This window comes from Triturus cristatus, chromosome 10 (assembly GCF_964204655.1).
Source record: "Triturus cristatus chromosome 10, aTriCri1.1, whole genome shotgun sequence".
NCBI lineage: Eukaryota > Metazoa > Chordata > Amphibia > Caudata > Salamandridae > Triturus > Triturus cristatus.
The window spans coordinates 1233048631-1233075876 of NC_140593.1; the positions used below are offsets into that span (position 1 = coordinate 1233048631).

At 48.9% G+C, this 27246-nt stretch overlaps 1 protein-coding gene across 1 annotated transcript in view; it reads right to left on the reverse strand.

The window, feature by feature from the left end:
• Positions 1 to 1819: 1819 nt before the first annotated feature.
• Positions 1820 to 27246, reverse strand: part of TSR2 (TSR2 ribosome maturation factor) — a 47518-nt gene continuing 22091 nt past the window's right edge. The window contains exons 3-5 of the mRNA XM_085629856.1: positions 8877 to 8968; positions 3946 to 4137; positions 1820 to 2407 (exon numbers count right to left, since the gene is read on the reverse strand). Coding sequence (XP_085485982.1) covers positions 2243 to 2407; positions 3946 to 4137; positions 8877 to 8968 — 449 coding nt within the window. The 3' untranslated portion in view covers positions 1820 to 2242. The remainder of the gene's footprint in view (positions 2408 to 3945; positions 4138 to 8876; positions 8969 to 27246) is intronic.

The window sequence follows — 27246 nt, forward strand, 5'->3', positions numbered from 1 at the left end:
GATGATGAGAATAGATATAAATGATGATTATCTTGATTATCCTAGTAAACCGAATGTCTTCAGCAAATGCTGAAAGGGTCGTCTGTTGTAAATGAAACAGCGATATGATTAAGCATTCACTGAAGACATGTGCTCTTCATGTCTGAATTACGTTTTCTGCTTTATATTGACTAGTGTTCAAGACCCCATTTTGTTTAGCCGTCCGCCATCTTGTATGGCCACGAAGCCACGTGCTCTGCACGAGAAGAGTCTTACCTCTTCATTGGTCACTCTCGAGATCTGCCTAGCAACAGTCTATAAATAGCTCCTTTGTACGTTTGATGTATGTTCAAGACTGACCACATCTGTTACTAATTAGGCTTTGCTCGAATGTGTTTTCGCGGGTTACAGGAACTGTTAACTCCACCCATGTATTGATCCTGCATTGAACATGTCCATATAAGGCCACAAATCTTACTTCATGTTGTATCCGCCTACTTATGAGCCCCCCTATTGTGTATAAAAGGGGACCATGTGCACAAGTCCTTTGTGCTACTCTGTGCAATACTGTAGAGTGTTGTGTAGATTGTAGGACCACCTTTGAAGGTTAATAAACTTTGTATTTGTATTTGCAGTTTCCGTGCCAACTTCCTTCTAGTACTTCGTATACAGAAGGGCGAACCCTCTGTACTTGCGGGCCTAGCTGGGGCCAGTATTCATCAATTGGGTGCTAGAAGTGTAGGATTGCAAGCATTAGAGGGTACGTTAGGCGTTTAGGGCTGTAATAATTTTGTGCTAAATTTTGCAGGTGCAGAAAGTCCCTACCTGGGTAGCATCTTACGAAGACATCAGTGTGGCAGTCTCTCTTTCTGTCCCATTCCCCTTTCCCCCCTGCTTCTGATATCAGAGAGATTCTGGTTTAGGGGCATTGGGGAGTTGGGAAATAATCATCGAGGAATTTCAGCTGTTCGGCTCCTGTGGAAGAATCTAGATTCAGGTACTGGGCCTGACAATTTCATTCTGGTTTTGCACTTGAGTCATTTGATTATGTGAGTCTGCATTAACTGATATATTTTGCCTTCCTTTCTAAAATATTGAATTTATAAACATGTGTGTCACTTCAAATGCACCTGAATTTGTCTTCTTGCCTCACCTTAAGAGTGTGCCGGGTTTTGTTTTATCGGCTCGTCTTTTGGGAGTGCTGTTTAACGTGTGTTGTTTAAAGGTGCAGTGGTGCATGTGCCTCCTCTTGGGATCGCAGGGTCTAGGTGTGTCCTACTGTGTCACTACACGAGTCCACAGAGGGATTCACCCAATGTCTGAACGCGGGTTGCAGAGTCCATTGGGGGATTCACTCAATGTTTTAAACATGGGGTTGCAGAGTCCATTCAGGGATTCACCCAATGTTTTGAATGCTAGTTTGGAGAGTCCATACAGGGAAGCACCCAATTTTTTTCTGCTGAGGTGGATACTGGTCACTAACATTATCTCACTGAGGGTGTAACGCTGATGTGTGTCTGAAACATGGGCTAGTTTATTTGTTTTTCTACCCAGAAGTGGTATCTCCTAGCAGTTCAAACCTGCCGATACAACTAGCAATTCTGCACGTCACTTCCTTTGTGCACTTGTGTGTTATATTATCAGTCTCTGCATAACCCATTGGGTGTATTTGGTTCCTACATTTAATTAAGTTTAATAATTATGTGGCTTGATCTAAAAAACAAACACACAGACCAACTACACGAGTGATAGCACTGAATCCTTATATTAACACCTCTGCTACCTTTACTCACCAAATCATTGCCATTCGCTGCCGCAACACAATAGAACACGTCAGAAAACAACAAAGATGAATTATTTTAATCCTCAAAAAAGGTGTTCCTTTTTGTAACCAATTTATAGTCTTGGCAAAAAGGAGAGTTCTGCTGCCTCTGTGACGGAAGCTGGCTCTGGGCCTTGGCTCGGTCCCAATCCTTCTTCTCAGTAGAAGGACTAACGAAGTCCTTGGATGGCCAGGTACCCTATGCTGCCTGTAGGCGACTGTCCCACAGGTCCGGCCGTGTTTGTAAACGTCCCTCGGGTCTCCAGCTGCTGGCTAGTGGGGTTTCCAGCTAATGAACCTCGTTGCGGAAAATCCAAGCAAGGCTGCAAAGAAACTCTTTATAAAATGAATAAATAAGTTAAAAAAATATATGATTGCTGCCTTCTGTTTCTTTGCTGCACCGGTTAAAAAGCCAGCTATCCCACTAAAAATAATTTGGAGTTATTTTTTCTTTCGACACACAACTGTCCACCCGTCTGCAGCCTCCTCCTCATGAAAGTCTGTAGCAGTGGTGTCCACTTGTGGTGTTGCTTCGGGGCAGTCAGATGACGTTACCTCTGGGGAAGACACAGGGACCAAGAATGGTGGCTCCTCACAATCCATTGCCTGGAAACAAGAGAAAGATATTGAGCTGAGCTTGCATTGTCCACGTCTCAGCCCAGGAGGACAGTCTTGACATTCATCCCCGCAAGAAGGGGCTGCTCGCAAGTACCAGCTCCCAGGTCCACCACTTACATCTTAATACACATCAGCAATAAGACACATTTCAATACTTCTCCCGCCTCACTTCACACAGCGCTGCCGGCACCCAGCACTCCTCGGCGTCTGATGTGCTGATCTTTGGAAACATTGAATAAAAGTCAGGTGGACATGGCCAGGGCGCCGCCTATGCTGTGACTCTTGGTTACGTACCAGCACCAAAATTCCCCAAATTCCCGCTAAGTCAGTCCATCTCTGCTAGTAAGTTGGAACTCTGAAACACTGAAATGTACATCTGTGGGCCTGCATCTGCCCTGGTGATCCACCCACCAAAACTGCAACCCCTCAGGTGTGCGCATGAGCTGCTAGAAGCCTCTACTTGTAAGCACTATATAAATACCAGGTCCTGTTCTATCCAGTAAGGGAGCTCGGTAGGATAACACCTCTCGTGCAAAAACTTGTTTGACCTCTCAGCCTTCTTCAGATACAAATAACATAAGGATCGGTCATCAAAGGTGCTGCCATAAAAACAATGCATTATTAGGTCAACAGTGATCTTCTACTTTTTTGAAACAGCCACAGGTTTCAGCACGAGCAGCGGGTATTTACGGGCAATTTCCTTAAAGACCCCTAAAGACAACATCGTATGTAGCAAGTGAGGGTGTGACCTCATCATATCTGGCAAGTGAGGGCATGACCGCATCATATCTGGCAAGTGAGGGCGTGATGTCATCATATTTGACAAGTGAGGGCGTGACCTCATCATATCAGACAAGCGAGGATGTGACCTCATCATATCTGGCAAGTGAGGGTGTGACCACAACATATCTGGCAAGTGAGGATGTGTCCTCATCATATCTGGCAAGTGAGGGTGTGACCTCAACATATCTGGCAAGTGAGGATGTGACCTCATCATATCTGGCAAGTGAGGGTGTGACCTCAACATATCTGGCAAGTGAGGATGTGACCTCATCATATCTGGCAAGTGAGGGTGTGACCTCATCATAGGTGGCAAGTGAGGATGTGACCTCATCATGTGTGGTGTGTGACGGTGTGGACGTGCACTGCCTATGTGTTCCTCTCACTAAGTCAAGGTAAAGAGATTTCTGGGACAGAATCTCTCCATCAGCCAGATAACTGCTCGATAACCCAGTGCCATGGGAGCCTGGCACGGCCTGTGGACGATGCCTCTCGTTCAAGGCCCAGCTGCAGGAATCGGAAAAGACAGGCCATAAAAGGTACATGGGCCAAGAAAAGCTCCCTCGATACACTCAAGTGAGAAAATAATTACAGTATAATGGGGAAAATGATCGTTTGTTTGTTCCTCACGGAGTATAAACACTATTTTGATCTTATACACACCAAATTCAAGCTCTGGAATTCACAGAGACAGATATTGCCACATTAAGCTCAGGGCCCTGCTGACATCTAGTCAAAACAATTACCTCCTCTTCTTGCTCGTCGTCCTCCTCCTCCTCCTCCCCACTGTTGTCTTCCTCTTGGCCTGGCGTCTGGCCCTGCACGGCGCTCACTTTTACATGCTTCTTCCTTTGGCACAGCTGGGCGAGTCTCTCTCGCATGGCTGCCACCTCACCCCGCTGGCACTGCCGATTGAAGGTGCAGAGCTGCTGAGCCACCTGCCAGCCAGGGATGGGGGGGACAAATAACAAACACGTTACATGCACTATCCTGCCTCTTAATCATGGATTCTTTTCATCGCCCTCTTTGCCTTGTTGTTGCTTTTTGCTATACCAGACCCAAAACTTCATTTAACGTTAATCTAATCTGGTAATTTGTAAGGTATTCATGAAATTCACCCCTTTATCAGATATGCACTAAATCTGCTTCGCAGTCATTAAATCCATCTCAATGGTGAGTATTCAGTAAAAGTACCTCACTGTTGGATATTCACTAAATCCAACTCACTGTTGCGCATTAATTAAATCCGTGTACAAAGAGTATGCAGTTCATAAATTCATCTCATGGGGAGCACCATTAGTGCCACACCTATACGAAGAAGGGTCGGTGGAATGTAAATATTCATGAACAAGAGCCCCAGGATTGCAGAGAGGGGTAGGTTGCCGGTAACTGACCGCGCGAGACGCCAAACCTCACAATGAGCGGAATTCTTTGCAATACCGAAGGGGCAAGTGTACTATACCGACTGGGTCGGACTCCCCCTCATCTATTTATTATTTACACAAGGGATTGGTTTAGCCACACTTTATAGGTGTGTTTTTTGGGGGGATTGGGCCTTTTACCTATTTGGACACCTGTCCCGAATCCAAGTAGATAAGGATATTCTGACGTTCCTGACAAACTGCCATAGATCATACGTGACTCCCTTTTTGGCAAGAAACATGTTGACCTTTCCTTAAGTTGATCCCTTGAGATACGAAGGAACATTATTTCCTTTATAGTTTCACTTTGTTTTTAGACATGACAATATCCACCACCATAATAAAGTATCCATTAGGTGGCCTTTAGTCATTTTTATATAATCCATTTTTATTGTGTTTACAAAGCAAGCAACATCTAAAGCGATACAACCGTGAAGAACAGAACATTTCTGGGCTACAGCATTTACAAGAGACAGCTGATTCGAAAAGCACTCCCCTCATGATGGTGATCCATAATAAGACCTCCACTTCTCCAAAACGCTATCATGTTTATGAGGACAGCCACGTGCCTCATATATCGGCTTTCCTGTTGTGTGCATCAATCAACCCCCTTACGACACAGCTGGATTGAGGGGGGTGAGGTTGTCCCCGCACGCAGGTAACATCTCTTTTGGCTACCAGACATGCCACCCCTATAAAGATCCTCTCAGAGCATAGTCCACCCGTCTCTTCCAGGAGCCCCAGCAGTGCCGCTCGGGTGTCCTGGTCAAACGAGTGCCCCAGAACTGCTGAGATCTCACGTCACAAAAGGAGCACAGCGCCGGGCAGTCCCATGCCAGATGACAGAATCCAGCAGCAGGGAGAGCCCAAAGTGCGCATGTAACCTCAGAGGTCGGGGATATCCGTTGCATACGGCGTGGGGAAAGATATGTTGCATGCACATTCACGAAGACATCACCAGCTCCCTGGGGACCCGACATGCCTCCCTCCAATCACCATCCAGCCTGCCCACCCCCTCTAAGGGACCCGGAGCATTGATAATCAAAGAAAGATAAATCACGGGTATCTATCCCCTGCTCAGAGCCGGGAATCCAGGGGGAGGTGGTTCCGCAGGGCATGCCATAGCTGAAGGAAACAGAAGAACTGTGTGTGGGACAGGGCATAATGACCTCTCAATTCTTAAAAAACATCAGATTACCCCCCCTGGTTGACTTCTCCACAGTATGTAATTCTTATCCGGTCTCATTGGGCAAAACCCTCAAGGCTTGAGAGCTGTTGAAGCCATGTGCCTTGCCAGACTGGGGCAATCCAGTCAGGTGGCGGTCCCACCGAATAAAGGGTATCGCCGCCCTCCAACAACATACTGCGACCTGGGTGCAGGATGGTGTTGTTGGAGGCATTCGGCCCAGTACAGCAAGTCAAGGAGCCCCTCAAAGCCCAGTCGGTTAAGTGCCAAGGAGGAGGCGGGGTCATCCCAGCCACCTGCAATCCACACATTGATGGGCACCAGTTGTGCCACTAGATAGCACCCGTAGATGTCCGACACCCCACAACCACCGTCAAAGGAAGACTTGGGCACTGAGCTGACCACCACCCAATGGCGCTTACCGGCCCATATAAAGGATGCGAGTCTGGAGGTCAGGGAGTGGAACCATCTTTGGTGGATTGGATAAGAAACATTTGCTAGGGCGTGCAAATAGCGTGGGAGACATCATCTTAAAGAGTGTGATGCGTCCCATGGGGTTAAGGGGCAGTCGGCACCAGCAGCACAGGTCAAGGGACAAGGCTAATTGTTGAAAATTAGGGGCCCGGGCCAGGTTTGAGAGGCATGCTATATGAATCCCGGGTACTTGAAGGAGTTCAGCAAAAAGGTGCATGAGGGCACCAGTGTCGTCCCGCAGCGTCCCCAGTGACTTCCACCAATAAGGATTTACGCACATTAACCTGAAGACCAGAGACCGCTCCATAAAGACGAAGGATATCCAGACAGCGGTGACCAGAGGACTGGGGGTCGCCAAGAATGGGGAGAAGGTCATCAGCGTAGAGCGATATCCGTTCCTCGAATCCAACCCCTCACCTCCTGCCCAATCTCCAAGCATCGCAGCGGATCAGGCATGCCAATAGTTCAATAGCGAGGGCGAATGGTAGTGGGAAGAGGGGACAGCCATGACGTGGCCCTCAGTCATTTTTAATGCTCCACTCTTTTTCTCCATTCTACACATTCAGCACCCTCACTTCAGGCTCATTACAGCAAATCACTTTAAAATATGTCCGGCAAAGAGACCCTCAAGGGACCCGTTGGGCATTGCAGGAGCAGCCCAAAAAGGAGCTGCCCGATGATGAAGCATGCCACCCATCCGGGTGAGTGAGGACTCTTGCTCCGGAATATTTATATTTCACCAACCATTCTTGGCATGTGACCGACACACTAATGGTGTTCCCTCGTGAGAGGATATTAGGAACTGTATACTCTCTGTCCGTTGATCAGTCTACATAGGGGAGTGTATGCTGGACACGGATTGCTCCTAGTCCCGCCTTTTCTTTCAAGGTATTCACTACATCCACCTCCCTGTCAGCTTATTGTTGGGTTTGCATTAAATGAATCTCATTGTCTAGTATTCACGAAATCCACCTCATTGTCCGGCATTTGCTGAATCCACCTCATTGTCCGGCATTTGCTGAATCCGCCTCTACACCAGATATTCGCTAAAGACTCCTTTGCCAGAGAGGCATAAAATCCTCCTCTTCGTCTGATATTTAGTAAATTAATATCCTCATCAACCATACCAAAAATGTGCCTCTTTACCCACCGTTTACCAAATCTGCATCCTGGTTAGTTTTCACTAAATCTAGCATTTTCGCAGCTATTTACCAAAGATGTCGCTTTGCCTGGTTTTCACTTAATCGGTCTCTCCATTCCCCATTTAATAAACTTGTATGTTTATTTGGTATTCACCAAGCCAGTCATTTTGTCTGTTCGTTCCTAAATGTACCTCTTAATGAGGCGTTCATTGAACATTCCTTCCGTTATAGCAGTAAAGAAATGTGAAACTTTGTCCCACAGCCACTAAATCCACAACTTTGTCTAGAATTCAACAATACCATCTCTTCCTCGGCACTGAAAAAATGTACTTTGTCTGTTAGCAACAGAAATCCACCCCCTTGTGAAGTATTCTACACTTCATCAATATTCAGTAAATCTTCATCTTCATCCGGCGATCACGGAATCTGCCTCCTTGTCCGGTATTCACTAAATGCGCTTCTTCCACCAGTAGGTACTAAATCTGCCTCGTCCTTCGATATTACTCAAAGATGCCGATTCATCCGCCATATGTTAAAACTGCCTCTTCCATTGTATTCTCGCCAAATCTACCTCTTCGTCCACCAGTCACCAGACTGAGGTCTGCCTCAGTGATTGATTTCATTTACCTCCATGCCTGGTTTTCAATTAATCTGTTGCTTCATCCGAATCTTCTTGATCTGCGCCTTCGTCGTGTTTTGAAGCTACGCCCGCACCAAGTGCTCAAGAAATTCACCGAATCGTCTGGTGTTGTCTTAACCTGGCGTTTCGTTTGGCGTGAAGATTCTTGTCTCATCTTCACTCAATCTGCGCCTTCATCTGGTATTTACTAAATCTAACTCCACCAATGCTATTGAATAAATGCAAATTTCCATCTCTTAATCAATCAATAGGTCTCCGTGCTGGACACAGCCTAAACCGCTCTGTGTTTACTAACTCGGTCTCTTTGTGAGACCTTACTTACATTTGCCCATTTAACTGGGTTACCTTTCTCGTCATCAGGTCTGTATAAATATAACTTTTCAGTTAGTATTCAAGACTCTGTCCCTTCGTCTGGCGCTCACTAAACCTGCCTTGTCTGGTTGGTAACACATCTGCCTAAACAGGGTCGCAGAATTCTACCTTCCCATTTGTTACTCAATAACTGTGCCTCTTCTTAAAGTATTTATGTTCCTTAAAACAACTGGTTTGATGAGTTGTCACTGTTTCTATATCTTCAGCAGATATTCCCACAAGTCAACACATCTGGTCTTCAAACATCTGGCACTCTACGTAGCGCTGAATGGGGCCACATCTCTATCTGATGTTCACTGGATCTCTGCGGCAGACCAGGACACAGTTACAACAGTAACACACAGCTGCCCAGGTAACTTGGAAATCTTTCACCTCTGGGTTTCGCCAGACTCTGCACTGCTCTCAGGATCACAAGTCCTGGCGTGTTTGAGATCTCCCTCACCTCAGGCAGGCTGCCGTCTTCCACCAGAGTGTCAAACTCATTGTTCATCAGCTCAGACAGGAACTCCTCCACTTCGTACTGCTCCAGGTCAGCTGGTGGGGGAAAGAGAACATGTTTGCAGCAGGGAATACAGGAGCCTCGTCCTTCCCCAAAGGAGCTCAGAACTCCCTAAAGCAGGTGGAGAACAGCAAGTATGAGGCGAGTCTGGACAAACATCTTCACCTGGAGAATCCACAGACATTGTCAGCCTGCTGATTCATCTGCCCCTCTCTACACAGCCCCCAGTAGACCTGCTGATTCATCTGCCCCTCTCTACACAGCCCCCAGTAGACCTGCTGATTCATCTGCCCCTCTCTACACAGCCCCCAGTAGACCTGCTGATGAATCTGCCACACTCTGCACACACCCCTGGTGTCTCATGACCCTGTTAATGAATCTGACGCTCTCTGCACACACCCCTGGTGTCTCAGTACCCCGTTAATGAATCTGACACTCTCTGCACACTCCCCTGGTATCTCATGGCCCTTTTAATGAATCTGACTCTCTGCACACACCCCTGGTGTCTCATGACCCTGTTAGTGAATCTGATGCTCTCTGCACACACCCCTGGTGTCTCATATGACCCTGTTAATGAATCTGACGCTCTCTGCACACACCCCTGGTGTCTCATGTCCCCGTTAATGAATCTGACACTCTCTGCACACTCCCCTGGTATCTCATGACCCTTTTAATGAATCTGACTCTCTGCACACACCCCTGGTGTCTCTTAACCCTATTAATGAATGACTCTCTGCACACACCCCTGGTGTCTCTTAACCCTATTAATGAATCTGACACTCTCTGCACACACCCCTGGTGTCTCATGACCCTGTTAGTGAATCTGATGCTCTCTGCACACACCCCTGGTGTCTCATATGACCCTGTTAATGAATCTGACGCTCTCTGCACACACCCCTGGTGTCTCTCAACCCTATTAATGAATCTGACTCTCTGCACACACCCCTGGTGTCTCATGTCCCTGTTAATGAATCTGACGCTCTCTGCACACACCCCTGGTGTCTCTCAACCCTATTAATGAATCTGACTCTCTGCACACACCCCTGGTGTCTCAGTACCCCGTTAATGAATCGGACACTCTCTGCACACTCCCCTGGTGTCTCATGACCCTTTTAATGAATCTGACTCTCTGCACACACCCCTGGTGTCTCATGACCCTGTTAATGAATCTGACGCTCTCTGCACACTCCCCTGGTGTCTCATGTCCCTGTTATTGAATCTGACACCCTCTGCACACACCCCTGGTGTCTCAGGGCCCTGTTAATGAATCTGACACTCTCTGCACAAACCCCTGGTGTCTCATGACCCGATTAATGAATCAGACACTCTGCACACACCCCTGGTGTCTCATGACCCTGTTAATGAATCTGACGCTCTCTGCACACACCCCTGGGGCTGTCTTTACCCTGTTAATGAATCTGACGCTCTCTGCACACACCCCTGGTGTCTCAGGGCCCTGTTAATGAATCAGACACTCTGCACACACCCCTGGTGTCTCAGGGCCCTGTTAATGAATCTGACGCTCTCTGCACACTCCCCTGGTGTCTCAGGGCCCTGTTAATGAATCTGACACTCTCTGCACACTCCCCTGGTGTCTCATGACCCTATTAATGAATCAGACACTCTGCACACACCCCTGGTGTCTCATGACCCTGTTAATGAATCTGACGCTCTCTGCACACTCCCCTGGTGTCTCATGACCCTGTTAATGAATCTGACGCTCTCTGCACACACCCCTGGTATCTCTTAACCCTATTAATGGATCTGACACCCACTGCACACACCCCTGGGGCTGTCTTCACCCTGTTAATGAATCTGACACTCTCTGCACACACCCCTGGTGTCTCATGACCCTGTTAATGAATCAGACACTCTGCACACACCCCTGGTGTCTCATGACCCTATTAATGAATCAGACACTCTGCACACACCCCTGGTGTCTCATGACCCTGTTAATGAATCTGACGCTCTCTGCACACACCCCTGGTGTCTCAGTACCCCGTTAATGAATCTGACGCTCTCTGCACACACCCCTGGTGTCTCAGGGCCCTGTTAATGAATCAGACACTCTGCACACACCCCTGGTGTCTCATGACCCTATTAATGAATCAGACACTCTGCACACACCCCTGGTGTCTCATGACCCTGTTAATGAATCTGACGCTCTCTGCACACTCCCCTGGTGTCTCAGGGCCCTGTTAATGAATCTGACACTCTCTGCACACACCCCTGGTGTCTCATGACCCTATTAATGAATCAGACACTCTGCACACACCCCTGGTGTCTCATGACCCTGTTAATGAATCTGACGCTCTCTGCACACACCCCTGGTATCTCTTAACCCTATTAATGGATCTGACACCCACTGCACACACCCCTGGGGCGGTCTTCACCCTGTTAATGAATCTGACACTCTCTGCACACACCCCTGGTGTCTCATGACCCTGTTAATGAATCAGACACTCTGCACACACCCCTGGTGTCTCATGACCCTGTTAATGAATCAGACACTCTGCACACACCCCTGGTGTCTCATGTCCCTGTTAATGAATCTGACGCTCTCTGCACACTCCCCTGGTGTCTCAGTACCCCGTTAATGAATCTGACGCTCTCTGCACACACCCCTGGTGTCTCATGACCCTGTTAATGAATCTGACGCTCTCTGCACACACCCCTGGTGTCTCATGACCCTGTTAATGAATCTGACGCTCTCTGCACACACCCCTGGTGTCTCAGTACCCCGTTAATGAATCGGACACTCTCTGCACACACCCCTGGTGTCTCATGACCCTTTTAATGAATCTGACTCTCTGCACACACCCCTGGTGTCTCAGTACCCCGTTAATGAATCGGACACTCTCTGCACACACCCCTGGTGTCTCATGACCCTATTAATGAATCTGACACTCTCTGCACACACCCCTGGTGTCTCATGACCCTGTTAATGAATCTGACGCTCTCTGCACACACCCCTGGTGTCTCATGACCCTGTTAATGAATCTGACGCTCTCTGCACACACCCCTGGTGTCTCATGACCCTTTTAATGAATCTGACTCTCTGCACACACCCCTGGTGTCTCATGACCCTGTTAATGAATCTGACGCTCTCTGCACACACCCCTGGTGTCTCAGTACCCCGTTAATGAATCTGACGCTCTCTGCACACACCCCTGGTGTCTCAGTACCCTGTTAATGAATCGGACACTCTCTGCACACTCCCCTGGTGTCTCAGGGCCCTGTTAATGAATCTGACACTCTCTGCACACACCCCTGGTGTCTCATGACCCTATTAATGAATCAGACACTCTGCACACACCCCTGGTGTCTCATGACCCTGTTAATGAATCGGACGCTCTCTGCACACTCCCCTGGTGTCTCATGACCCTGTTAATGAATCTGACGCTCTCTGCACACACCCCTGGTGTCTCATGACCCTTTTAATGAATCTGACTCTCTGCACACACCCCTGGTGTCTCATGACCCTGTTAATGAATCTGACGCTCTCTGCACACACCCCTGGTGTCTCAGTACCCCGTTAATGAATCGGACACTCTCTGCACACTCCCCTGGTGTCTCAGGGCCCTGTTAATGAATCTGACACTCTCTGCACACACCTCTGGTGTCTCATGACCCTATTAATGAATCTGACGCTCTCTGCACACACCCCTGGGGCTGTCTTCACCCTGTTAATGAATCTGATGCTCTCTGCACACACCCCTGGTGTCTCATGACCCTATTAATGAATCAGACACTCTGCACACACCCCTGGTGTCTCATGACCCTGTTAATGAATCTGACGCTCTCTGCACACACCCCTGGTGTCTCAGTACCCCGTTAATGAATCGGACACTCTCTGCACACTCCTCTGGTGTCTCAGGGCCCTGTTAATGAATCTGACACTCTCTGCACACACCCCTGGTGTCTCATGACCCTATTAATGAATCTGACGCTCTCTGCACACACCCCTGGGGCTGTCTTCACCCTGTTAATGAATCTGATGCTCTCTGCACACACCCCTGGTGTCTCTCAACCCTATTAATGAATCTGACACTCTGCACACTCCCCTGGTGTCTCATGACCCTGTTAATGAATCTGACGCTCTCTGCACACACCCCTGGTGTCTCAGTACCCCGTTAATGAATCGGACACTCTCTGCACACTCCCCTGGTGTCTCATGACCCTTTTAATGAATCTGACACTATGCACCCACCCCTGGTGTCTCTCAACCCTATTAATGAATCGGACACTCTCTGCACACACCCCTGGTGTCTCATGACCCTATTAATGAATCGGGGTTTCCCTTCTGCTCCCTGTGCAAGGACGCTACGCTGCTGTGGGGCTCCAGAATCGCCTGAACACATCGGGACTGCGAGGACCGGGGAGCATTGCGCTCCGATAATCTGGCTCACCTGCTCCTCTTCCCGCTGACCATCTCGCCCACGCCACGCCTCGCGGCCCCCGCTCCGCGGGTGCCGCTCGAAGGCTCCTTCAACATTTAAAAACTCGGCTTGTGCTACGAAGGTTGGGTTTCCCTTCTGCTCCCTGTGCAAGGACGCTACGCTGCTGTGGGGCTCCAGAATCGCCTGAACACATCGGGACTGCGAGGACCGGGGAGCATTGCGCTCCGATAATCTGGCTCACCTGCTCCTCTTCCTAACGACCCGCCCCTCTTATTATTTAACCATGTTCACGTGAATCCGCAGCGCGGATCGCAGCGCGGGCGAAGCCCGGGCCAAGGGCGGGCCCGTTGTAGCCCGTTTGAGACCGAGAGAGACCGGACCGGGCTACCCCTCTGTCACCTACGGCTCCAGCGCGTATGTGCTTATTATATGTCATTTCTATTGCATGTGGTTGTATCGTTTATATTGTCTTGTGGAGGACATATCGCTGCTAAATCAGAGTAATTGCGCACTGTGTTGCATCCTAATTAAGCATGGCAGCTAAAGAGGGTAGGAACCATGCGACCAAAAGTAATCTCACTGGTACATTAGATCAATTCATAGTTAGAGCCAACTCGGTGATTGACCAGGGTATTGTCCTCATGGAGCGCAGAGTGTCGCAGGATCTGGCCCTAGCAAGAAGATCTTCTTTGGGCCTCCTTGCATCTGCACGTACCCCAAATGGCACTGGTAGTAATGCCCTTCCTCTTACCCAATTCATTGATGAGACTTCAAGCAGTGAAACTTCTAGTGACAATGAACCCGGGGTCAACCTTAGAACTACATCCCCCCCAGTGACTAGGTCGGGACCGATCCTACGGGAAAAAAGGGCCACTAAGGTAGGGCTGTCCGCAAACTCCAAGCCAAAAGCCATCAGGCAAGTTCGCTCCAAGCCAGGGGGGAGCTAAATCTGCACATCATGGTGCAGTTTTGGTGGCCGACTCGATGGCTAGAGATGGTCAGGGTAGCTGCTCCCTTCCTCCAGCTTCGTGTTCCTCGTTTAAGTCTCCTGGGGATCACTCAGCTCAGGCATCAGCCCCTCCTGCATTGATGACACAGTCACAAGAGGATGTAGTAGTACTGCAACAACTAGATCTAATGCTGCGCGCGCTACTGGCACCCCTGGAATCCAGGTTGGAGGGAATAGCGTCCCTTATTACCAAGCTTGAACAAGGAATTAAGGAACACACTGAGGGTGCTAACAATAACAAAGTATTCCCCGCATGCTTTTGCAATTGCCACTGTACCACCATAGCCGGGGCTTTACCAGTCCCGGCGGCCCACTGTACAGCTCCACGGTTACCATCTGTCCCGAAAGCAACATCACTGGCAATTCCAGCCACACTTAACGCTCCCGCACTAGAACATCATGAAGTTAGGTCTCTTACTGACCATCACGCAGATAGTAACACCTTGGGAGAGGCCACTTTGGGTAATAATAGTGACAATATGAGGACAGTGAGAAAGCGAACCCAGGATAAGGCTAATAGGATGACTTCTAGAATAGACCTGCCCCCGGAAGCTAGCCCCTATATGGTTGTCCTAACAGGGGTTCCTGAAATGAATGATAATAGTACTGAGGAGTTCTCGAACCTAAAAAACAAGGCAATCCACTGGCTCTCAAACCACAGGCCCCTGCCACCGCAGGTTAGTTGTGAGGTCATTATGGTTAGAAGGGTGGGGTGGGTAGGGCACACTCCTAAAAACTTAACTGGCGATTGTGTCATAGTTAACTTCCGGGATGCCAGGATAGCAGACTACATCTGCAACTGGAAAAAACCACGCTTAGACACCACTATTGGGGTTCGCCCCCTCTCCTACTTCTACCCAAATGATCGTCTGAGAATAGAAGAGAGCGGTTGGACATACATTCCGCATTTACAAAGAGGAGGTGCTGGGAAATCAAGGCATCTGCCCTTTGACGCAGACTGGGGTTATCCTGTCTGTTCAAACAGGTTTAGCTGCCTAGACCAGGTCGATTGACTGGCCAAGTCAACCCAGGTAGCTCAGGATTCTATGGGGGATAGTATTCTAGGCTTAGAGCCCTTTGGGCTGCATGACGAAGGGAATTTGACTCTTGACACCATGGGGTGCACCACTAGTACAGGGGAGACCAGTCTCAGCAGTATTAATGGCAATCCCCAAGCGTACTCCCTGCAGTTTTCTGCTTCCCTTCCAATGCCAGCCACCTCCCATAGTGCTATTTTCACCCTTATAGGGGGAATTGATCCTCCCCAGAAGAGTAGCATTTCGACTGTACTAGATCCCTCATCCCAGCACACACCTCGCCACCAACATATGAACTTACTGTCATGGAATGTGGCAGGCTTAGCAAATAAGATGGCATGTCCTGAATGGGGCTCTTTTGTGGACGCTGCTGATGTGGTTCTATTGCAGGAGACCTGGGCCAGGGAGGTGGTTCATAGAGCCGGGTTTGCTTCCTTTAACATCGCAGCTCGGTGGGGAGGCAAGGGCCGCCCTTCTGGTGGCCTGACAACATGGATAGGTGTACACCTGGGTTGTAGTGTGGATTTGATCCAGACCAATTCGGATGACATCCTTTGTGTCCAACTGTCCTGGCCCAACTCATATAAGCTGGCAGTTGTGAATGTATACTCACGCCCTACTGCTATGGCTAAGGAATCTAACACCGTAGGGGAACTATCATCTTTCCTGGAATCTTTGGACCATGATGTTAACTGTGTGATTGCAGGAGATTTTAACTGCCACTTTGAGCCCCTCCCAGGGCTGGGTGAAGGGGCATTGCAGGAAGAAGATGAGTTTTGGGGCATCCCACAGTGCAGGTCCACCTATGCAAAGGCATGGACCCCATTGGCTATCCAGGTCATGACTCTAACCCTGCAGTTTTCAGTTAGGGCGGTTAATGGCCGAATGCCTTCGGACATTCCATCCAAATGCACCTATAACAAAAAAGACCATGAATCCCATCTGGACTATTTTATGGTCCGGACTAGGTTATGGTCCAAAATTATAGATTTGGAGGTCATGAATAGATCAGACAGTGATCATAACGCCCTACTGATGAGAATGGAATTGCCAAACTCTGCTATAGCCCATACGGAACCAACTGTTGATCTAGGATTGGTCCTTACCAACAATAGGAGGAGGGTTAAGTGGGAAACCCTATGTGAAAGGCGAGATGCACTGCCAAGCCTATACTCATCTATTCTCCCCCTGCTCAAGATGGCAAGTGACATCTGGGACAAAGGGCAGTCCGAGGATAACTCTGCACGCTTCCTCACTGTGCACCGGGAATTAGTTGATACCCTTGCAGGCTTTTTTAACCCCATAGTTCCCGACAGGAAACCAAGGACTACCCCGCCATCCTGGTATAATGCCGCATGCAGGAGTGCTAAAACTGCCTTGATTAATGCTATTAAAACTGGCAGTGATAAGCTAACAATCTGCTCACTTAGGGGTGCCCACAAACAAGTCTTAAAACAGGCAAGGATAGATTGGGATTGGGAGAGATGGGAAAGTTTATCATCAGCCCTTGCTAATAAGGAATTGAACAGATTCTGGGCCATTGTGAATTCTGGGTGCGCGGAACCCCGCAATGCAATCGAAGCTAATCTTGACCCGGGGGTGTGGGAATCCCATTTTAAAACCTTGTACGCTGCCACCTCTGATTTAGATCTCTTGCCTTTTTGGCTTCCGTCTACGGGGGATGCCGTAGCTTTGGAATTCACTGTAGATGATGTTTCGATTGCCATAGGGAAACTGGCACTGGGTAAAGCACCGGGCATAGATAAGATGCCCGGGGATTTGCTCAAAGATCAGCCTCAGATATGGGCACCGTACCTTTGTGCACTTTTCAACTCAATTTTGCAGGGCACGGAGGTCCCAGACTCGTGGCTGGGAGCGGAAATTGTACCGATATATAAGAAGGGTTCTCCCCTGCTCCCCGTTAATTATAGGCCTATCAGCCTCATTGACGTCCCCCAAAAAATAATGGCAAGACTTATTTTAGATCGCTTGCAGGACTGGATCAATGAGAATGATATCCTTTCTCCCTATCAGGCTGGTTTCAGAAGTAAAACATCTACCATAGACCAGATCTTCCGCCTAGTAATGTTATACTGGAAGACTGTGTCGTTGGAGGGTGGCAGTCTCCACATGGTATTTGTTGATCTACGCTCTGCGTTTGACACTGTTCCTAGGGGCAAACTTTGGGCTGTTCTACGCGATCTGGGTGTACCCATCTCCCTACTGGGTATATTGGTGAGGCTACACACTGAGAATTTTGCCCAGGTCAGGTGTGCAAGAGGAGGTGTATTGTCTGACAGGTTTGCTGTAAACAAGGGAGTCAGGCAAGGGTGTGTCCTGGCCCCTACTCTCTTCTGTATTTATGTGAACGGATTGATTGCCAGCCTGGACGCAGTCCCTAACAACGATGCACCCAGGTTGGCAGGCAGGAAAGTAGCAGCCATAATGTTTGCGGATGACACCCTGCTCCTTTCCAAAACACCAATGGGCATCCAGCGTATATTGGAGGGATTTAGCAACTTCTGTAGGGAGCACGGACTGCAGATCAATGTAGATAAGACCAAATACATGATTTTTAATCCCCCAATACACACTAGGCCACCACCTACCCTTGATTCAGTTGCACTTGAGAGAGTTCACACCTTTCAATATCTTGGTGTTACCCTAGGTGAAAAACTTTCCTGGGGCCCACACCTTGCAAAATCCCAACTTAAACTGACCCAAATAGCTGGGGGAATCTTAAAGATGACAAACGCCTCTACTTTTAAACCCATCAGCCCTAGTCTTGAAATCTACAAGATGAGGGCCAGAGCGGCTGCACTATACGGAGGGGAACTATGGGGGCACGCTACTAGACCAGGATTGTCTAAGGTTGAGAACAACTTCCTGAGACAACTGCTTGCGCTCCCCCAAAGTACACCCCTACTACCGCTGAGGCTCGACCTAGGTATTCTCCCCATCCAGGAGGAACTAGCTATCAAACCTCTCAGGTTTTGGAGGAGGATTTGGCTGACCCCTGAGCTGGAGCAGTATAAAACAGAGCTCCAAGAAATACTGAGATTAGGTAGGGCAGCACATATCCCCTGGCTTTCCTATATCAAAGATGAATTTACGAACATGGGTCTTGCAGATATGTGGGTGAACCCAGCAATAGCTTGCAGAGAGATCTCAGGGAAAACATTCACTGAGTTATATCGATTTCGATGCTCTAATGCGTGGCTCCATGATTCAAAGAATGGTACCATGGTGAAAGCATTCATTGAGATCAAATCTGTTTATTCATTCGAAGATTTCATGGATGTAATTTTCCCTGTTATGGCTAGGAAGCTATATATACAATGGAGGTTTGGTGCACTTCCCCTAGCGTGTTTAACAAGCAAATGGTACCCGACTAGGTCCTCACATTGCATTGGCTGTGGCATGAGTAAAGAGGATGAAAGCCACATCCTTTTTTTCTGTCCTCTCTATACCAGAGCGAGGCAGAATTGGATTGTACCTATCTGTAGGAACCTTGGATTTAGGAAATGCTCTGACGCACTAAGGGTTTTTAAGACTGAAACTGCAGGTCACATTGTATTTGCCTTAGCCAAGTATCTGCATGCTTTCTGGATTAAAAGGAGTTTTATACTATCTAATACCGCCTAGTAGCCGGGCATGTTTTCTGCTTGTGTAACCTCAGTTACAGATACAATGTTGTGTCTTAACACTAATACTAACATTGACATTGATTTACATTCCTGATTTGCATTGTCTATGTCATTTTAGGTGCTCTTTTTTTTTTTTTTAATATTGTAATTTTAATGTCTATAATATGCTGTGTACTCTTTTATGGCTGAAATATTGCCGAAATAAAGATTTAAAGAAGAAGAATCGGATGCTCTCTGCACACACCCCTGGTGTCTCTTATCCCTATTAATGAATCTGAGACTCTCTGCACAAACCCCTGGTGTCTCATGACCCTATTAATGAATCGGACGCTCTCTGCACACACCCCTGGTGTCTCTTAACCCTATTAATAAATCTGACACTCTCTGCACACACCCCTGGTGTCTCTCAACCCTATTAATGAATCTGAGACTCTCTGCACACACCCCTGGTGTCTCATGACCCTATTAATGAATCGGACACTCTCTGCACACACCCCTGGTGTCTCATGACCCGATTAATAAATCGGACACTCTCTGCACACACCCCTGGTGTCTCTTATCCCTATTAATGAATCTGACACTCTCTGCACACACCCCTGGTGTCTCATGACCCTATTAATGAATCTGACACACTCTGCACCCACCCCTGGTGTCTCTCAACCCTATTAATGAATCTGAGACTCTCTGCACAAACCCCTGGTGTCTCTTATCCCTATTAATGAATCTGACACTCTCTGCACACACCCCTGGTGTCTCATGTCCCTGTTAATGAATCAGACACTCTGCACACACCCCTGGTGTCTCATGACCCTGTTAATGAATCAGACACTCTGCACACACCCCTGGTGTCTCATATGACCCTGTTAATGAATCTGACGCTCTCTGCACACACCCCTGGTGTCTCATGTCCCCATTAATGAATCTGACACTCTCTGCACACTCCCCTGGTATCTCATGACCCTTTTAATGAATCTGACTCTCTGCACACACCCCTGGTGTCTCTTAACCCTATTAATGAATGACTCTCTGCACACACCCCTGGTGTCTCTTAACCCTATTAATGAATCTGACACTCTCTGCACACACCCCTGGTGTCTCATGACCCTGTTAGTGAATCTGATGCTCTCTGCACACACCCCTGGTGTCTCATATGACCCTGTTAATGAATCTGACGCTCTCTGCACACACCCCTGGTGTCTCTCAACCCTATTAATGAATCTGACTCTCTGCACACACCCCTGGTGTCTCATGTCCCTGTTAATGAATCTGACGCTCTCTGCACACACCCCTGGTGTCTCTCAACCCTATTAATGAATCTGACTCTCTGCACACACCCCTGGTGTCTCAGTACCCCGTTAATGAATCGGACACTCTCTGCACACTCCCCTGGTGTCTCATGACCCTTTTAATGAATCTGACTCTCTGCACACACCCCTGGTGTCTCATGACCCTGTTAATGAATCTGACGCTCTCTGCACACTCCCCTGGTGTCTCATGTCCCTGTTATTGAATCTGACACCCTCTGCACACACCCCTGGTGTCTCAGGGCCCTGTTAATGAATCTGACACTCTCTGCACAAACCCCTGGTGTCTCATGACCCGATTAATGAATCAGACACTCTGCACACACCCCTGGTGTCTCATGACCCTGTTAATGAATCTGACGCTCTCTGCACACACCCCTGGGGCTGTCTTTACCCTGTTAATGAATCTGACGCTCTCTGCACACACCCCTGGTGTCTCAGGGCCCTGTTAATGAATCAGACACTCTGCACACACCCCTGGTGTCTCAGGGCCCTGTTAATGAATCTGACGCTCTCTGCACACTCCCCTGGTGTCTCAGTACCCCGTTAATGAATCTGACGCTCTCTGCACACACCCCTGGTGTCTCATGACCCTGTTAATGAATCTGACGCTCTCTGCACACACCCCTGGTGTCTCATGACCCTGTTAATGAATCTGACGCTCTCTGCACACACCCCTGGTGTCTCAGTTCCCCGTTAATGAATCGGACACTCTCTGCACACACCCCTGGTGTCTCATGACCCTTTTAATGAATCTGACTCTCTGCACACACCCCTGGTGTCTCAGTACCCCGTTAATGAATCGGACACTCTCTGCACACACCCCTGGTGTCTCATGACCCTATTAATGAATCTGACGCTCTCTGCACACACCCCTGGTGTCTCATGACCCTGTTAATGAATCTGACGCTCTCTGCACACACCCCTGGTGTCTCATGACCCTGTTAATGAATCTGACGCTCTCTGCACACACCCCTGGTGTCTCATGACCCTTTTAATGAATCTGACTCTCTGCACACACCCCTGGTGTCTCATGACCCTGTTAATGAATCTGACGCTCTCTGCACACACCCCTGGTGTCTCAGTACCCCGTTAATGAATCTGACGCTCTCTGCACACACCCCTGGTGTCTCAGTACCCTGTTAATGAATCGGACACTCTCTGCACACTCCCCTGGTGTCTCAGGGCCCTGTTAATGAATCTGACACTCTCTGCACACACCCCTGGTGTCTCATGACCCTATTAATGAATCAGACACTCTGCACACACCCCTGGTGTCTCATGACCCTGTTAATGAATCTGACGCTCTCTGCACACTCCCCTGGTGTCTCATGACCCTGTTAATGAATCTGACGCTCTCTGCACACACCCCTGGTGTCTCATGACCCTTTTAATGAATCTGACTCTCTGCACACACCCCTGGTGTCTCATGACCCTGTTAATGAATCTGACGCTCTCTGCACACACCCCTGGTGTCTCAGTACCCCGTTAATGAATCGGACACTCTCTGCACACTCCCCTGGTGTCTCAGGGCCCTGTTAATGAATCTGACACTCTCTGCACACACCCCTGGTGTCTCATGACCCTATTAATGAATCTGACGCTCTCTGCACACACCCCTGGGGCTGTCTTCACCCTGTTAATGAATCTGATGCTCTCTGCACACACCCCTGGTGTCTCATGACCCTATTAATGAATCAGACACTCTGCACACACCCCTGGTGTCTCATGACCCTATTAATGAATCAGACACTCTGCACACACCCCTGGTGTCTCTCAACCCTATTAATGAATCTGACACTCTGCACACTCCCCTGGTGTCTCATGACCCTGTTAATGAATCTGACGCTCTCTGCACACACCCCTGGTGTCTCAGTACCCCGTTAATGAATCGGACACTCTCTGCACACTCCCCTGGTGTCTCATGACCCTTTTAATGAATCTGACACTATGCACCCACCCCTGGTGTCTCTCAACCCTATTAATGAATCGGACACTCTCTGCACACACCCCTGGTGTCTCATGACCCTATTAATGAATCGGGGTTTCCCTTCTGCTCCCTGTGCAAGGACGCTACGCTGCTGTGGGGCTCCAGAATCGCCTGAACACATCGGGACTGCGAGGACCGGGGAGCATTGCGCTCCGATAATCTGGCTCACCTGCTCCTCTTCCCGCTGACCATCTCGCCCACGCCGCGCCTCGCGGCCCCCGCTCCGCGGGTGCCGCTCGAAGGCTCCTTCAACATTTAAAAACTCGGCTTGTGCTACGAAGGTTGGGTTTCCCTTCTGCTCCCTGTGCAAGGACGCTACGCTGCTGTGGGGCTCCAGAATCGCCTGAACACATCGGGACTGCGAGGACCGGGGAGCATTGCGCTCCGATAATCTGGCTCACCTGCTCCTCTTCCTAACGACCCGCCCCTCTTATTATTTAACCATGTTCACGTGAATCCGCAGCGCGGATCGCAGCGCGGGCGAAGCCCGGGCCAAGGGCGGGCCCGTTGTAGCCCGTTTGAGACCGAGAGAGACCGGACCGGGCTACCCCTCTGTCACCTACGGCTCCAGCGCGTATGTGCTTATTATATGTCATTTCTATTGCATGTGGTTGTATCGTTTATATTGTCTTGTGGAGGACATATCGCTGCTAAATCAGAGTAATTGCGCACTGTGTTGCATCCTAATTAAGCATGGCAGCTAAAGAGGGTAGGAACCATGCGACCAAAAGTAATCTCACTGGTACATTAGATCAATTCATAGTTAGAGCCAACTCGGTGATTGACCAGGGTATTGTCCTCATGGAGCGCAGAGTGTCGCAGGATCTGGCCCTAGCAAGAAGATCTTCTTTGGGCCTCCTTGCATCTGCACGTACCCCAAATGGCACTGGTAGTAATGCCCTTCCTCTTACCCAATTCATTGATGAGACTTCAAGCAGTGAAACTTCTAGTGACAATGAACCCGGGGTCAACCTTAGAACTACATCCCCCCCAGTGACTAGGTCGGGACCGATCCTACGGGAAAAAAGGGCCACTAAGGTAGGGCTGTCCGCAAACTCCAAGCCAAAAGCCATCAGGCAAGTTCGCTCCAAGCCAGGGGGAGCTAAATCTGCACATCATGGTGCAGTTTTGGTGGCCGACTCGATGGCTAGAGATGGTCAGGGTAGCTGCTCCCTTCCTCCAGCTTCGTGTTCCTCGTTTAAGTCTCCTGGGGATCACTCAGCTCAGGCATCAGCCCCTCCTGCATTGATGACACAGTCACAAGAGGATGTAGTAGTACTGCAACAACTAGATCTAATGCTGCGCGCGCTACTGGCACCCCTGGAATCCAGGTTGGAGGGAATAGCGTCCCTTATTACCAAGCTTGAACAAGGAATTAAGGAACACACTGAGGGTGCTAACAATAACAAAGTATTCCCCGCATGCTTTTGCAATTGCCACTGTACCACCATAGCCGGGGCTTTACCAGTCCCGGCGGCCCACTGTACAGCTCCACGGTTACCATCTGTCCCGAAAGCAACATCACTGGCAATTCCAGCCACACTTAACGCTCCCGCACTAGAACATCATGAAGTTAGGTCTCTTACTGACCATCACGCAGATAGTAACACCTTGGGAGAGGCCACTTTGGGTAATAATAGTGACAATATGAGGACAGTGAGAAAGCGAACCCAGGATAAGGCTAATAGGATGACTTCTAGAATAGACCTGCCCCCGGAAGCTAGCCCTTATATGGTTGTCCTAACAGGGGTTCCTGAAATGAATGATAATAGTACTGAGGAGTTCTCGAACCTAAAAAACAAGGCAATCCACTGGCTCTCAAACCACAGGCCCCTGCCACCGCAGGTTAGTTGTGAGGTCATTATGGTTAGAAGGGTGGGGTGGGTAGGGCACACTCCTAAAAACTTAACTGGCGATTGTGTCATAGTTAACTTCCGGGATGCCAGGATAGCAGACTACATCTGCAACTGGAAAAAACCACGCTTAGACACCACTATTGGGGTTCGCCCCCTCTCCTACTTCTACCCAAATGATCGTCTGAGAATAGAAGAGAGCGGTTGGACATACATTCCGCATTTACAAAGAGGAGGTGCTGGGAAATCAAGGCATCTGCCCTTTGACGCAGACTGGGGTTATCCTGTCTGTTCAAACAGGTTTAGCTGCCTAGACCAGGTCGATTGACTGGCCAAGTCAACCCAGGTAGCTCAGGATTCTATGGGGGATAGTATTCTAGGCTTAGAGCCCTTTGGGCTGCATGACGAAGGGAATTTGACTCTTGACACCATGGGGTGCACCACTAGTACAGGGGAGACCAGTCTCAGCAGTATTAATGGCAATCCCCAAGCGTACTCCCTGCAGTTTTCTGCTTCCCTTCCAATGCCAGCCACCTCCCATAGTGCTATTTTCACCCTTATAGGGGGAATTGATCCTCCCCAGAAGAGTAGCATTTCGACTGTACTAGATCCCTCATCCCAGCACACACCTCGCCACCAACATATGAACTTACTGTCATGGAATGTGGCAGGCTTAGCAAATAAGATGGCATGTCCTGAATGGGGCTCTTTTGTGGACGCTGCTGATGTGGTTCTATTGCAGGAGACCTGGGCCAGGGAGGTGGTTCATAGAGCCGGGTTTGCTTCCTTTAACATCGCAGCTCGGTGGGGAGGCAAGGGCCGCCCTTCTGGTGGCCTGACAACATGGATAGGTGTACACCTGGGTTGTAGTGTGGATTTGATCCAGACCAATTCGGATGACATCCTTTGTGTCCAACTGTCCTGGCCCAACTCATATAAGCTGGCAGTTGTGAATGTATACTCACGCCCTACTGCTATGGCTAAGGAATCTAACACCGTAGGGGAACTATCATCTTTCCTGGAATCTTTGGACCATGATGTTAACTGTGTGATTGCAGGAGATTTTAACTGCCACTTTGAGCCCCTCCCAGGGCTGGGTGAAGGGGCATTGCAGGAAGAAGATGAGTTTTGGGGCATCCCACAGTGCAGGTCCACCTATGCAAAGGCATGGACCCCATTGGCTATCCAGGTCATGACTCTAACCCTGCAGTTTTCAGTTAGGGCGGTTAATGGCCGAATGCCTTCGGACATTCCATCCAAATGCACCTATAACAAAAAAGACCATGAATCCCATCTGGACTATTTTATGGTCCGGACTAGGTTATGGTCCAAAATTATAGATTTGGAGGTCATGAATAGATCAGACAGCGATCATAACGCCCTACTGTTGAGAATGGAATTGCCAAACTCTGCTATAGCCCATACGGAACCAACTGTTGAACTAGGATTGGTTCTTACCAACAATAGGAGGAGGGTTAAGTGGGAAACCCTATGTGAAAGGCGAGATGCACTGCCAAGCTTATACTCATCTATTCTCCCCCTGCTCAAGATGGCAAGTGACATCTGGGACAAAGGGCAGTCCGAGGATAACTCTGCACGCTTCCTCACTGTGCACCGGGAATTAGTTGATACCCTTGCAGGCTTTTTAAACCCCATAGTTCCCGATAGGAAACCAAGGACTACCCCGCCATCCTGGTATAATGCCGCATGCAGGAGTGCTAAAACTGCCTTGATTAATGCTATTAAAACTGGCAGTGATAAGCTAACAATCTGCTCACTTAGGGGTGCCCACAAACAAGTCTTAAAACAGGCAAGGATAGATTGGGATTGGGAGAGATGGGAAAGTTTATCATCAGCCCTTGCTAATAAGGAATTGAGCAGATTCTGGGCCATTGTGAATTCTGGGTGCGCGGAACCCCGCAATGCAATCGAAGCTAATCTTGACCCGGGGGTGTGGGAATCCCATTTTAAAACCTTGTACGCTGCCACCTCTGATTTAGATCTCTTGCCTTTTTGGCTTCCGTCTACGGGGGATGCCGTAGCTTTGGAATTCACTGTAGATGATGTTTCGATTGCCATAGGGAAACTGGCACTGGGTAAAGCACCGGGCATAGATAAGATGCCCGGGGATTTGCTCAAAGATCAGCCTCAGATATGGGCACCGTACCTTTGTGCACTCTTCAACTCAATTTTGCACGGTACGGAGGTCCCGGACTCTTGGTTGGGAGCGGAAATCGTACCGATATATAAGAAGGGTTCTCCCCTGCTCCCCGCTAATTATAGGCCTATCAGCCTCATTGACGTCCCCCAAAAAATAATGGCAAGACTTATTTTAGATCGCTTGCAGGACTGGATCAATGAGAATGATATCCTTTCTCCCTATCAGGCTGGTTTCAGAAGTAAAACATCTACCATGGACCAGATCTTCCGCCTAGTAATGTTATACTGGAAGACTGTGTCGTTGGAGGGTGGCAGTCTCCACATGGTTTTTGTTGATCTACGCTCTGCGTTTGACACTGTTCCTAGGGGCAAACTTTGGGCTGTTCTACGCGATCTGGGTGTACCCATCTCCCTACTGGGTATATTGGTGAGGCTACACACTGAGAATTTTGCCCAGGTCAGGTGTGCAAGAGGAGGTGTATTGTCTGACAGGTTTGCTGTAAGCAAGGGAGTCAGGCAAGGGTGTGTCCTGGCCCCTACTCTCTTCTGTATTTATGTGAACGGATTGATTGCCAGCCTGGACGCAGTCCCTAACAACGATGCACCCAGGTTGGCAGGCAGGAAAGTAGCAGCCATAATGTTTGCGGATGACACCCTGCTCCTTTCCAAGACACCAATGGGCATCCAGCATATATTGGAGGGATTTAGCAACTTCTGTAGGGAGCACGGACTGCAGATCAATGTAGATAAGACCAAATACATGATTTTTAATCCCCCAATACACACTAGGCCACCACCTACCCTTGATTCAGTTGCACTTGAGAGAGTTCACACCTTTCAATATCTTGGTGTTACCCTAGGTGAAAAACTTTCCTGGGGCCCACATCTTGCAAAATCCCAACTTAAACTGACC